Genomic DNA, 15,181 nt, shown 5'->3' on the forward strand with positions numbered 1-15,181 from the left:
AATTTACTACAAAAACTGGCTAAAAGAAGAAGTTTTAATCACAATCTTTATTAATGCATAAATAAATATGAATAATTCCAGCTGCTTATAATTAAAGCACCTCAAAAATGTACTTCCTCCTTTTTTTTTAGTATCTTTAGCTCTAGATGTAGGCACAAACACATTGGTGTTCATTTTCTCAGAAAATCTCTGGCTAAATCACTGATTGCGATCTATTTATAAGTCTTATGTCATTCTATTAAAGCACACACACTCTTGTCGGATACAGTCATTCAACGTATAGTCTCTGTCGCCTGTGTATTCTGTGTGTATACACTTGAGTTTAAATGTAGGCCTTCGAGGTTTCAGAGTACAGGACTCTATTCAGCTGATTTGGTCTTCTGATTGAACTTCAGAGCGAAACATTGCTTTAAGACTTGCGTTTGATTCTGTTCGATAAGTGTACCAAGCAAACACAAATAATTTTAAAAGTTAAAGTTATCAGGATCTGTTTTTAAACAATAAAAATATGTTGAAGATATTAAAGCTATTAAAGAAATAGAGTCCCAGAACACAATGAAACCAAAACATACTAAAACAAAACAAACAAAAAAAAAGGATACTATTTAAAAGTGTATCAATTTAAATTCATTTTATTGTTATCACGCCTTTAATAAAGTAATAATAAATAATTGCAACACGCGTGACCTAAAACACAGTCATTTCACGCGTATTGTCTGTTTACTATAGACAATACCGAGCTGTGACTGAACCAGTTTGAAAAAAATAATTACAGTCACTAGTGATATCGCATTAATACTATACAAAGAAGTTTTAAAAAGCAAGCAATATATTTAAAATCTGGCTACTGTTTATACATCAACGTGGTTTCATATTTACATGATCTACATTCAAGTAAAATTAAACAAACAACTTTTGGTCCGTGAAATCAGTATAATCAAGAATGTTTTCTTAGAGCTCATGTGAGAGCCCGAGTCCATTGCACTGGATGGGGATGAAAGAAAGCCCCAACAAACATGTCACTGTCCACACACCGTTTCTCAAAGAAAACGGTTCAATGACTGGTGTGGTACAGAGTTTCCCTGATGTGCTCAGACATTGGCCTCGCTTCTAATTCGAGCGTTTTGGGATATGAGCAATCAGTAATAGGGATGTAATAAATCATTGATATCTGTTTGGATCTTTCTCAGACAGAAGTTTGTTCAGACAGGCAGATGGAGACAAGCTTCCATAGAGTTCCAAGATTTATAGACTCAACTTTTATGAGAACAATTAGAAGAAGAGGAAATTAATCTACTTATTAAATTTTCCCCTGTCTTGAACTAACGCCAGGACAGTTATTTATGGAAGTCAAATGTATTTATATCAAGAAGTGTATGCAAAACAAAACAAAAATGACCATGCGAATATGTAGCAGGGAATGGAAGCAGTAGGTATTTAGAAAAGTGGGTGGGAAATAACTCAACACAGATATATATGTATATTTTTGAAAGCGCTCTCTACCGGGATATAAATTGATCAAATGATCACGAAAAAATAAGTCTGATTCTTAGAATAGAAAAACAAATGTGCACACACTAGAAGATCACTAAATCCTTTTGAGGTAAACAATGAAAAGAAACAAAACAGTGTAACAAATTGGACTAGTTGTAAACAGAATAATCTGGAAACGTGAACTACAAGTCAACAGGACACTTTCAGTCTTTACGTTGATGTTGTTATCCCTTCAGTTAATTCACTTCACGGAAGCTTCAACTGAACACGGACTAAACGCCACGTTAGAATGCAAACATTTTGGAGACAAAACGGACATGTTGACAGCAGATTAGCAGAGTTACAGAGTTCGTGCAGGCATGTTATATGTTTATTTTTTCAGCGCCGAACTTGACATTACTCCTTCAATTGAGCTTAATTAACAATAGAAACTAATTGCTCAAATAATAAAAAAAATAATTAGGAAAACTGAAAGTCCGACTCTGGAGCCATTACAAAAACATTAAAAAAGCAACAAAAAACATTGTCAACCTTTATCAACTCATTTTTTTCTTACTATTGTTGAATAAATGTTATACATTAACTTTTTTCTCTAAAAAAGTTTAAAAAAACAGAACAGGCTCAAACCAACAAGTTCTTGTTGAAAAAGTGAATCAATTCTAAAACGTCAGCATAGAAGCTTCAGTATGTTGTTATTAACACTTCAATATGTTGTTATTAATACTTCAATATGTTGTTATTAACACTTCAATATGTTGTTATTAACACTTCAATATGTTTTTATTAACATTTTTTCTTTCTGCTGGTCTCAGACATTTGGTGGAGAAGGATAGCTTTAAACTGGGACTGTCGATGGTTCTCAATACGGATTACAGTGTTATCTTCAAGGGTTCGAATCTGTAGATGATCATTCTCCAACAATTCAAATATACCTGTGGGATTGTATTAAATAGAAATGTGCAATTATCATTACCAACACTTGTTATACAAATGCTGTAACAACACACGAGAAAGTCTGTATAATGTATAGCTATTTAATTAAATCTTGACTAATAAATGATCTCCATGTCTTGACGTTTACTTACCGTGCATATTACAGATTCGGTACTTGAAAGATCCAGGTTCATTTGTCCTGGGACATCTAAAACCTCCATTAGGACACGCGAGCATGGCATGACCATTCAGAAACAGAGCCACGGAGTGGTTTGTATGCTTTTCTAGGACCATCGTTATCTGATAAGATGTATAGAATGTTGCGATAATGAGATCTATCAATCTATCTATCAATCTATCTATCAATCTATCTATCTATCTATCTATCTATCTATCTATCTATCTATCTATCTATCTATCTATCTATCTATCTATCTATCTATTGTTGTTACCCTGTTCCTCCCTGACTAACCATTTTTCCACGTGCAAAGTAGGTTGATTTTTTCTTTCTGCTGTCCAAGGTAAATGACCTGAACTAGTGTGTAAATGTGTTAAGAAATGATTTTTGGATTTCTCGACTAAGGATTGTGGATTGTTTTCTCTGTGTTAGTGAATCGGGATGTGTCAATTTAAATTTGGAGATTGTGACATTATCTCTTTTTACCGGGAGTATTGATACAATGTAGTTGCAAACAGAGAGATACCAGCAACATGAGAATCGGTGAGTTATTTTCTTTTGTTCAATCCTACGTCTAAACACTATCTTTCTTAACACTTTCTATCTATCTATCTATCTATCTATCTATCTATCTATCTATCTATCTATCTATCTATCTATCTATCTATCTATCTATCTATCTATCTATCTATCTATCTATCTATCTATCTATCTATCTCTTTCTCTCTATATATATCTATCTATCTGTCTGTCTGTCTGTCTATCTATCTATCTATCTATCTATCTATCTATCTATCTATCTATCTATCTATCTATCTCTTTCTCTCTATATATATATCTATCTATCTATCTATCTGTCTGTCTGTCTGTCTGTCTGTCTTTCTTTCTTTCGTGATCTCATTCCCTTACATTCACATTGAGAGCATATATGCCTGGAACTCGGACTCTAAAATTTCCAGATTTAAAATCTACTAGCTCTAGAAGTTGGTCACACGCTTTCTTCTTCTGTTCTTTGACAGGTCTGTAGAATCCCAGGGATGAGTCTAAGGATGTAAATGATCGCATGATAAAAAGTAGTAAAATATCGCTAATAAGCATAATAAGAATTCTGTCACCAAAGATAAACCTGGTTATAATTAACTAGTTGTTCACGTTTAGTTCTTCTGTCTCAAAAACAAAAGTAAACAAAAATTGAGATGAATCTATACATTATAATAATCAAATTTTTGGCAAACATTTTTTTCTTTGTAAAATGAAAATTAAAGCAAATTAATTTTGAACACAAATTTAAGAAACTTTACATGACTACAATACTAGTTTCAAGACTCGTATATAGTCTAGACTTGGATTTGAACTGACCTTGATGTGGGTATAGCACTGTTGCTTCTTTACAGACATAAGGTTTGGTTGGTAAACTTGTATCGACAAAACAATCCCGAAATTCTGACGACACAGAGATAAGCAATATAAATGTTAAATCTAGTGCAAGACAGATATTCTCAAAAATAGTCTAAAGACATTTCTCGTACAGCGATTGGACCCCACGATCACGATGGCCTCCTAACTACTGTCAAAAACGCAAATGAAAACTCTACATGTCCATATCACATGGACCATGGTTCTTAGGGCTTGCAATGGCCTTCCTTGAGGGAGCAGTACCAGAATGAAGAAGAGGAGGCAAGGCAGAGAAAGAGAAAAGCAAATGTCAATGAGGAATGAAGAAAGATGGTCAACAGATCTTGTGTGGTGCCCCAAACGGTCCAACAGACTAATGGAGAGGGGATGGTGAAATAGTCTCACTTAGTGTTGCCGTAATACATATTGGCAAAGGTACAATGAAACATCATTTAAATTAGACTAAATTCAGCTGAAAGAGAAACTTATTGAAGACAAATGTATTCCATACAAATTTACGTGAGACACATTTACGTGAGACACATTTACTTGAGACAAATTTACGTGAGACACATTTACTTGAGACACATTTACTTGAGACACATTTACCTGAGACACATTTACTTGAGACACATTTATTTGAGACACATTTACTTGAGACACATTTACTTGAGACACATTTACTTGAGACACATTTACTTGAGACACATTTACTTGAGACAAATATTTGACAAAACTAAAATGTACTGGACACTTACGTTTAGTAAAATCTTTTTTATAGTCATAGACATGATAGAAGTCTCCGATAAACAGTTGGGCTGGTAACTAGAAAGAGAGAACAATTATCTATCTATCTATCTATCTATCTATCTATCTATCTATCTATCTATCTATCTATCTATCTATCTATCTATCTACATCTATCTATCTATCTATCTATCTATCTATCTATCTATCTATCTATCTATCTATCTATCTATCTATCTATCTATCTATCTATCTATCTATCTATGTATCTATCTATCTATCTATCTATCTATCTATCTATCTATCTATCTATCTATCTATCTATATATGTATGTATGTATCTATCTATCTATCTATCTATTTGTCTTTCTGTCTATCCATCAATCTTTCAATTCTAAGTCTATCTGTTTGCTTATGTCATGTCTCTCTCGTGTAGATGTATCAGTCGCCAGTCTCTTCAAGCTTTGGCTTGTCTTCACATATCTTTTAATCATTTTTTTAAATATGTTTTAACGTTTCTGTGTAAAAAATGTGATTTTGAAAAAGAACTATTTGTATTCATGTTCTTCTCTAGTCGCTACAAAGATAAATAATAAAACGTACTTACTGTTAAAGCTGTAAAGAAAAAAGAAATGTTTTTACTAACAAATATAATCTAGACAAAACCACCATAAAAGTAACAGTACAATATAGCAGTGTGTGTAAAGTATGAGTGAAAAGTACTATAATTTTTTTGATGACCGAAGATTAGAGTAAGAAAATTGTAGGGGCTAAACCAATCCTCCCCAAGATTTTCTGATGGAGCCATTAGCGGGTCACGGTGTAGAATTAATGTACTTTGTAGTTCTGGCAGAGAGAAAACAAGAAACTTCTCATCAGATATTGAAAGAAACAATTTTTTTGAGTGCCATTCTAACATACTCAATGTTTTTGAATTTATTTTGTAATAACAGGGCCTCTCCTCTGAAACCACATGAGGAGACAACCCTGGTAATGCACACCGAGTCAAGGATTCAGTCCCTTTACGTCAGACTTAGTCATTAACGGGTAAATAGACAAACAAGAACTGAAGAAAACTTTGAACACACAAATTATTTGTAGACTTTATAAACCATATTTGTCTTTGGCCACCTCCCCCCCAAGCACACATCATGCATATGGTCAGAGACTATGTAATATTATATAACTCAAGTTTGTCTACATCAATTTGTGGCCCCCTTCTATCTAAGCACCAATCATGCATATGGTCAGAAGAGAACACCTGGTTGCATACGGACTCAAAACGAGACAGCTGGAGGTCACTTACAAAGACCGCGGAATACACTTTTGAGATCTAAAGAAAATCCGCTGCCAAGGACAGACGTAGACGGCGAAAGGAAAATCTTAATCGACCACTGGCTGACAATGATTATGCTTGCCTAGGATGTGGTCACGGCTGGGGCTGCGTATCCACGGAAAAAATTACATTTCTCATTAATCTTCAGACTCAAAGAAAAGCCTATGTATGTAGTATTACATACATCAAGTTTGTCTACAGCAAAACTCAACATTAAAGACATTAGCAATATAAATTTCTAAACGACCTCAAATGAAATTAGGACTAATCCCCCCATTTTTCATTTCAGGTCATCCTAGTTTTACTAATAGTATCTTTGGATAGCTCGATAGAATTGTGCCAGTCTTTTCATTTATAGATTTACTTTTGAAATTATTGCTATTTGGGAAGTGTATTCATTATAATCGAAGAGCTCCACAAATATGCCTAGTTCTATAAACTCTCTTCTAGTATTCATTGTAAAAAAACAACAAGATTACAAAGAGAGTTTGAGTTATCGGATCCACCTTATTCAAGACGTGATTTTATTTTGATTGTCAAAAGTAATAATGTTTCAAAGATTCATTTGCCGTTGTTAAAAAGTGTTTTACATGTTTCGGCTGTTCCTTCAAAGTTAAAGATAATTAACTTCCTTGTCCAAACCTCCCGCTGGACGACGTGGGATGGCAGCGAGCAGGGTATGAACCCGGGACCGTCGAGATAATCAGTCCAGCACGCTAACTGCACGACCAGGCATTGCTGTTAATTTAATAGCAAAATGGTTACAAACCAATAGCCTATTATTGATAAAGAGATATATTACACATTACGACATGACATCTACGGATGAGAGATTTTCAGCATTGATTTGTAATTGAAAAAAAAAAGAAGAAAAGAACAGATATCATGATCTATCATGATCTAGAAAGTAGAATCCACAATGATTTAAATTAGAATATATATCTAGATCTAGTTTTAAAAATCTAGATATACTGTAAAAAATCTAGAGCTTATTTTTTTTTTAAATTTAGATAAGATCTAAATCTAGCTATTATATTTTTTAAAAATACGAGCCAGGTAACTAGGTTTAATAAACATTACTATACCGGGGTGTTTTAGCATTTCATGGGTAGAATTCATTCCATATGACGGTATGACGTCAGAGAAAAAAAATCCACTACGTCACACGGCCTAGTTAGACTTAAAAATGTCTTCATCAATATGAGCAAGTTGTCGAGGGTTCATATACATTGTTGCACCGAGTGAGTTCTTTTAGCATTACATTTAAATAATTCATTCATATGACGTCAAAGGAAAAAAAATCCATTACGTCACAATGGGCTAGTAGCAAAAAATGTCATTAACACGAAAGATTTGACGAGGGTTCAATGAGTTCTAATAGAAGTTTCTTAAAGAGGATTAAAGCCGCATTTTTTTGTGTGCTGTGTCTGTCAGTCTGTCTTCCGTCATGTTAATATAAAAAAAAACTAAAAGCTATTGAAAATTTGATTAACCTTTAATTTTTCTTCCGAAACATCGCAATAGTTTTAAGTATGTATAATGATTCCAGAGAAATCCAATACCGTTAATTCAATTTTTGGGATGGTCTCGTATGAAAATTAGATGTACCATAGCCTTGTGGAGAGATTTTCATACCATACTTTAGTGTTTGGAAGTTGTTTTCCTTAAAAATTTAAACATAATATTAACGACAATTAGATTTGTAACGTTTTAGCTAAAAAATTAAATATACTGTAAGAGAGAAATGAGATTTTACATAAATAGAGTTAAAATATTTTTCATTAAAAATCCGAAAAATCTATTTACGTAAATGAGAAGATTATTTGTTTTATTAATTAGAAGAGAGATTTTCATATAAAATTCAGAAATTTTTGGCGACGATTTGGAAGAAAATACAAATTCGTTTTCTTTTTCCAAACAAAATCCGGAACATTCTTTACCGATTAAAAAACTTTTGTTATGTTTCAGCAAGAAAATTAAATGTACAATAAGATGAAAATAAGGAACAATTTGATATCGATAATTAAACTATAGTGACGTATTGTCAAAGAATATAATATACACAATTATGCGATTTCAAACAATCATTTGACATAATTTATTTTTTATAAAACAATATCCGGAACAACTTTATAGTTAATAGTCAGTATAGAGATTTTCATTGAGCAACGAACCGAACAACATATTATTGATCATGAGTTTTTGCAACGTTTAAGCATGGAAATTAAATGTAATATAAGTTATAAGAGCCAACGTTGGCATTAATTTGTTTTTCACAAAAACATCTGGAACAATATATTATACATATTGAGATGTTTTGAATGGAACATAAAAGATTAAAAGCAGATTTTGAATAGCTTTTAGAGTTGCTGTTTTTTATTTAAACGTGACGGACAGACCGACCGACAGACAAAACGCACAAACATAAGCGTCTTTTATTCTAATGGGGGCACTAATAAAAAATTAATAAAATCTGATTATTAAAAAAATTTTGAGGAATCTGATAAGTACCATGTCTTGCCCCTGCTTGTCACGCCACTGCACAAAAGTCGATGCATAAAAAGTCCATTTTCAAAAATGTGCGTGATATTTACATACAAATTGCATTCTTAGTCTTTTTAAAGAAACATACATTTTTTCTTTTAATTTTAGCAGCTAGTTGACCCGAAAAAACACCATTAAGTAATATTTATATTTGATGTGAACATTTCTTGTACTTTCTATAAATATATTTGACTTAGAGATACAAGAAATGTCTTTCATTGTTAACATATTGTAACATTATCTCCCTTACATTGTTTTAGAATTGGTGTATTTTTATGAAAAAATCGCTTGCATAATTAATTTTATAAATTAAACGGTCTGCTTTCAGAAAACCAAAAGCAGCCGTAGCACCTAAACATTTGAAGCCTCATAGCATAGTAAAATATTTTTTTTATTTCTCTTCTAGTTTTCGAGATCTGAATGTGACGGACATTTTGCACAAACCTAATAGCGGCTTTTCCCCTTACTGGACCGCTAAAAAGACTATTTGTCTACTGATAATGTATAAAATAACATTAAACATTTTTTTACCTCTTTCTTTCTTCTTCTTACAAACTTGGGATAAACAAAATTTGATTAGCTCTTCTTCTGATTTGGCACTTCTTCGAAATCGATTATTAGAGATAATTGATTTCTCTTGACTTGATGCTAGACCTATCTGTTGCTCAAAGCTATTTATGCCTTCATTGTTTTCTACATTGGAGTCGGAGATGTATTGTTTAACTTCAGGTTGTACACTTGATGTCTCGGGCGTAACTACGTGATCAGAAAGAACTGCTGGGTCGTTTCCCTGTACAAGGTCGATTTTTGTATTTTCCCGTTTAATTGTCAGTGGCAAAGCTGAATAAGTCTTTTCATATTCTTCCATGTCATTCTCCGGATCTTCCCGATGAATCACTAGTGGGGCAATAAACCCGAAACTTTCTGACGTGGACAGTTCTTTGATATTTTGGTTCACTGAGAACTGAACTTCATTACCATCGGATGGTACTTGTGTCTGTGACAAGAAAACGATATGTGACCATTGTTTTTTTTTCTTATATCTAGAGACAATACACTTTGAATAATAAGTTAGGAGAAAAAAACTTTTTAAGCTTCTGTATAATTGTAAACATTTTATTATTTTTACATAAAAATAATTATGTCTGATAGCCTGCTAATGGATATTGCTAATAGTGCTGATAGCTTGCTAATGTATATGGCTGACAGTTTTCTAATGGATATGGCTTAAATTAAGCTTCTGTATAATTGTAAATGTTTTATAGGTTTTACATAAAAACATTTAAGTCTGATAGCTAGCTAATGGATATGGCTCATAGCTTGCTAATAGATGTGGCTGATAATTTGCTAATGAATATAGCTTGCTAATGGTATAGTTGATAGTTTGCTAATGGTTATAGCTGATAGTTTGCTAATGGCTAATGGATATGGCTGATACATGCCTAATGGATTTGGCTGATCTGATAGTTGGCTAATGAATATGGCTGATATCTGGCTATTTGATATGACTGATGGTTTGCTAATGTATATAGCTAATAGTTCTCTAACGGATATGACTGATAGCTTGCTAATGGATATGGCTGATAGCTTGCTAATGGATATGGCTGATAGTTTGCTAATGAATATGGCTGATAGTTTGCTAATGAATATGGCTGATAACTTGTAAATGGATATAGCTGATAGTTTGCTAATGGATGATAATTGGTTAATACATATGGCTGATAGCTGGCTAATGTTTATGGCTGATTGTTTGTTAATTAATATGGCTGATAACTTGCCAATGGATATGATAGTTTGCTAATGGCTAAAAAAATATGACTGATAGCTGACTAATGGATATGACTGATAGCGTGATAATGGGTATGGCTAATAGCTTGCTAATAAATATGGCTTATTGTTTGCTAAAGAATATGGCTTGCTTATAGATATAGCTGATAGTTTGCTAATAGATATGATTGATTGTTTGTTAATGAATATAACTAGATAGCTGGCAAATGGATTTGGCTGATAGCTTTTAAATGGATATGGCTGATAGCTGGATAACTGGATATGGCTGATAGCTTTTAAATGGATTTGACTGATGGTTTGCTAATGGATATGGCTGATAGCTGGCTAATAGATAAGGCTGATAGCTTTTTAATGGGTCTGTCTGCTAGCTTGCTAATGGATGTGACTGATAGCTTGCTAATGGCTAATGGATATTGCTGAAAACTAGCTAATGATTAAGGCTGATAGTTTGCTAATAAATATGGCTGATAGCTGGATAATGGATATGGCTGATAGTTTGCTAATGGCTAATAAATATGGCTGATAGCTGGATAATGGATATGGCTGATAGCTGACTAATGGATATGGATAATAGGTTGTTAATGGATATGGCTTATAGCTTGCTTATAGTTATAGCTGATAGTTTACTATTAGATATGGATGATTTTTTGGCTAATAAATATAGCTAGATAGATGGCTAATGGATATGGCTGATAGCTGGCTAATGAATATGGCTGACAGCTTTTAAATGGATATGACTGATGGTTTGCTTATGGATATCTAGCTAATAAATATGGCAGATAGCTTGTTAATGGATATGGCTGAAAGCTTGCTAATGGTTGTGACTGATAGATTGCTAATGGAAAAAGCTGATAACAGGCTAATAGATATGGCTAATAGTGGGCTAATGAAGGCTGATAGCTAGATAATGGATATGCCTGATTATCTGACTAATGGATAAGACTGATACCTGGCTAATGGATATGGCTTATAGCTGGCTAATAGATATGGCTGATATCTGGCTAATGGATAAGGCTATTGTACTAATGGAAAGCTTAAATCAATTTTTCATGAGTTCAAAACTTCAATATGGCGGCTTTAGATGAGAACGTGACATGAAACTCATCTATACATGTGGTGAAGTTTACATTTTATGTACATCATATATCATGATACATTTAAGATACCATTCTACTTGTACACGTGTACCATCTAAATTATTGAAAATGACTTAGCTACACGAATGACATACACGATGATCATTTATGATTTATACACATGCTTGACATCTATCTAAGTAAGACTTCTCTGCAGGGGAGCGATGAGAAAGTGGATGTTGGCCATTAATTTTCTTCAATTCGAAACTGTCAAGTAGAGTTCAGCTAAAGGCTCTTGAAACTCTAGAGCAGCAAAAAAGAACCTTTCACAGGCCTGGTTGTACTGAATCATTTTATGTCTATGTTAGTCGGACGCTCAGGACACGCGAAATAGAAAAGGCCACCTGCTGAACGGCGTGTGAATTGTTGACATGTTCGTGAGAGCTCTTTGACAACCTCGCCCAGTGCCATAGGAAAGCTCGTACCCCTAAGGAATTTTCACGGGAGTCCTGTTTGCCTAGTTGGCCTTAAATCTTAGCAGTGCGCGTGGCCTTGGGCGAGTGCCACATCAGACCACAAATATTTATACCATAGGCTGACAGTGACGAAATATTCTCTTCATCGCGGAGCCCCCTTAAGTCGCGGGCCTGGAGCTTACTCGCCATCCTATAAGGCCACCTCAGCTCCCCTTCTAAAACCAGTTTTCTTGACATGGAAACAATATTAACTAAACGATTGAAACTAACCAATGAGATGTTCAATAGTATTTCAGAAAACCAATACACAATGAGTGAGACCAACCTAAACATGGCATCAAATATGCAGAGGAAACAAATGGCGTTTATTTTAAATTTAGCGAAAGATGTTTGTGCGCCTTGGTAAGGAAATAAGCCTACTATCTACTTGATACTTTTTGTAGCAGGCAACCTTATAGTTTAGACTAGGGTCTCATTATACCTAACGACACTATCAAAATGATATTAATTCCAAAACCGAATAGCACTGCGGAAAGGGCTGGAATGTCCCTTACACCTAAGTTCGGACATATCTGTGAAAAACTTTAGATTTTGCGTAAACTCTGCAGTTTGTTTAATTACTGACGTACATGCTCTGCAGTTTGTTTAATTACTCACGTACATGCTCTGCAGTTTGTTTAATTACTGACGTACATGCTCTGCAGTTTGTTTAATTACTGACGTACATGCTCTGCAGTTTGTTTAATTACTGACGTACATGCTCTGCAGTTTGTTTAATTACTGACGTACATGCTCTGCAGTTTGTTTAATTACTGACGTACATGCTCTGCAGTTTGTTTAATTACTGACGTACATGCTCTGCAGTTTGTTTAATTACTGACGTACATGCTCTGCAGTTTGCTTAATTACTGACGTACATGCTCTGCAGTTTGTTTAATTACTGACGTACATGCTCTAAACTTTGAACGCTTTTCGGTAGCACAGAACTGTTTAAATTCTCAAACGCTGGGTTTGTACCTTTTTTACATTGGGGAGGAGGGACGTAACAAAAAATAGATTGAGAAAAAATTTTGGAAGATACTTTTCTTTTCTCTTTTTGAGTCAATTAATTTCACGTGGTTCATGTACCGGTCACAGAAGTCTCCTAGTACTTATAATTTTAAATATACTGTGAGGTTTCCATTGGCCTATCTGCTGGGGTTTTAAGCCCGAGGCTCCGTTTTAGGTGGCCAGCCACACATCCCATATCATTAGAAAAGAATGTGTAACTTACCTGGCTACATTTTTGAATAGCATCGCTCAGCCTCTGTACAGTGTTCTCCAGGTGGTCAACTCGACCTTGTAAACGCACAGAGGACCAGATCAGACCAAACAACAGTATTGCCATAATGAGTTTTGTTGTCCAGTATTTTCTATAAGTCGTGACATTCTGCACACGCGACCTTTTCAAAGCTTTGTTAGGAATATATCGTAGTTCATCAAAATGGGGCCGAATCTTCCGATTCAACACAAGAGTCTGGTCTATAAAGCGGGATGGCTCTTTCCTGTGTGTAGTTTTTGGCTGCTGTTGTTTGTAGCGTTCAGAAAATTCACTGAGCTTCTCAAATATAGAATCTTTCAAATGAGCGTCAGAGATCTCTTGTATTTCATCTACAGACGTTTGTTCATGAAACTTTCTCATAAGGTTTTCCTCTTTGATCTCTTCGTGTCCTTGCAGATTGTCGTAGCGATCTCTTTTGGAGGAATCTGTAGCCGTCATTGGGCTGTACACGTTTTCATTCTCAGACATCAAGTTACTGGAAATTTGTCTTTGTGTCTCTGGACGTGCTTCTGTTAATCCTAGAGACAGTCTTTCTTGGTAGTTTTCTGTAACCAGTTTCTTATAATCACTTGGCCACGTGTCTTCACCAAGATCAAGACTTACATCAAGAGCACAGCTGTCCTGACGAGTGACAACACGACCCGGTAACGTGCATGGAGCATTGGCTATGTCATGGCAATATCTGTCGGCATTTCTGAAGTGCACGTTGGAGATAGCGTCCTCCTGATTCATTCTTTAGAAATTACTTGAACAATAAGTAAACTTCTCAGAATGAAGATTTGTTAGTATTTTATTGCATGGTCATTTTGAGAAAACTCAGGAATAATGTAGAAGGAAGTCTTAATCAGTAATCTGGATAACGCCCTTTTTCTGTAAACCAATAATAAACATTCATTACATTCTTAACACTTTCATATTCTTAATCGTACCTACCACTTTAAAAGTTCACCTTTCAGACTTTACATCATCTACCCTATAGATCGCAAAGTATAAATAGGAACTTTACTTTTACAGATCATGCGGAGGTTGTTGGTTCAACCCGTATACTGGCCATTTATTTTAAAATGATGATCACATCCGATCCAGACGGATCCAATACGATTTGCACAAATTCAATTCGATGCTGATCAATCACATACAATCAGATGCAATCCAATCCTATCGATGTCCGACCGATATTATTCGATCAAATTTAATCCGATTCAGTAGAATTGGATCTGATTTGATCATATCCAATCTAATTAGATCTCATCCAATCAAATCCGATTTTAATCCTATTCGATCCTATCAAATGTGACCTGAGTCAATCTGATCTAGTCTATTATATAGCAACAGAATAACGTAGGAATGGACGGAATATTGTTTGCTATATTACGTGTTTAATATCAAGAACCATAATTCAGATTATCATCGTGACCGTGTGGAGCTGACTTTCAACGTCTTAAAGCCCTTGTTCTTATTTATGAAATTTTAGGAATATTATTACGATAGGGGCAAATGTTGATAATCACACATTGTCATGGTATAAATTAGTTTAAAATGCAGTTTATATTTAAGTCTTTACATGATAGTTACCCTTAGAACTGGAGACTTTAAATTGAGGCAAGGAAACATTTGTAAAATAATATCTATCAATGCATTTAACATGCATACTGTTGAGATGGAGACAATTGAAGGACCCAATAAATTAAAATTTATTTAAAAATTAAAATAAATTCAATTAATTTATAATATACATGAATTGGGAGTATCAGTAACAAGTTTCAACAATTCTTACTGTCGACATTGTCCAATATTTTATTTATCAACGTTACAGCCTGATTTATGCTTTGACAGTACAGTTTGCAGTCTTAGATCACATTTACAAATTTAGAAAATTTGTGGCAAGTGAAG

At 34.2% G+C, this 15,181-nt stretch overlaps 1 protein-coding gene across 1 annotated transcript; it reads right to left on the bottom strand.

Annotated features, from left to right (window-relative positions):
* Positions 1–616: 616 nt before the first annotated feature.
* On the bottom strand, positions 617–14,020 carry LOC106059187 (uncharacterized). The gene is made up of 8 exons (XM_056012145.1): positions 13,241–14,020; positions 9,159–9,624; positions 5,355–5,362; positions 4,759–4,825; positions 3,965–4,048; positions 3,515–3,648; positions 2,580–2,727; positions 617–2,426 (listed from the first exon to the last, which is right to left on the bottom strand). Exons 1-8 carry the CDS (start codon positions 14,018–14,020, stop codon positions 2,278–2,280), a joined length of 1,836 nt encoding a protein of 611 aa, XP_055868120.1. The 3' UTR covers positions 617–2,277.
* Positions 14,021–15,181: the final 1,161 nt, after the last annotated feature.

Source organism: Biomphalaria glabrata, chromosome 15 (assembly GCF_947242115.1).
Source record: "Biomphalaria glabrata chromosome 15, xgBioGlab47.1, whole genome shotgun sequence".
NCBI classification, from domain to species: Eukaryota; Metazoa; Mollusca; class Gastropoda; family Planorbidae; genus Biomphalaria; species Biomphalaria glabrata.

Excerpts from the sequence above, each read along its gene's own strand:
- LOC106059187 (XM_056012145.1), bottom strand. The coding sequence starts at position 14,020 with ATGAATCAGGAGGACGCTATCTCCAACGTGCACTTCAGAAATGCCGAC. Across the intron at positions 9,625-13,240 it reads CTATTCAAAAATGTAGCCAG|ACACAAGTACCATCCGATGG; the intron begins GTAAGTTACACA and ends TTCTTGTCACAG. Across the intron at positions 2,427-2,579 it reads CCGAATCTGTAATATGCACG|GTATATTTGAATTGTTGGAG; the intron begins GTAAGTAAACGT and ends ACAATCCCACAG.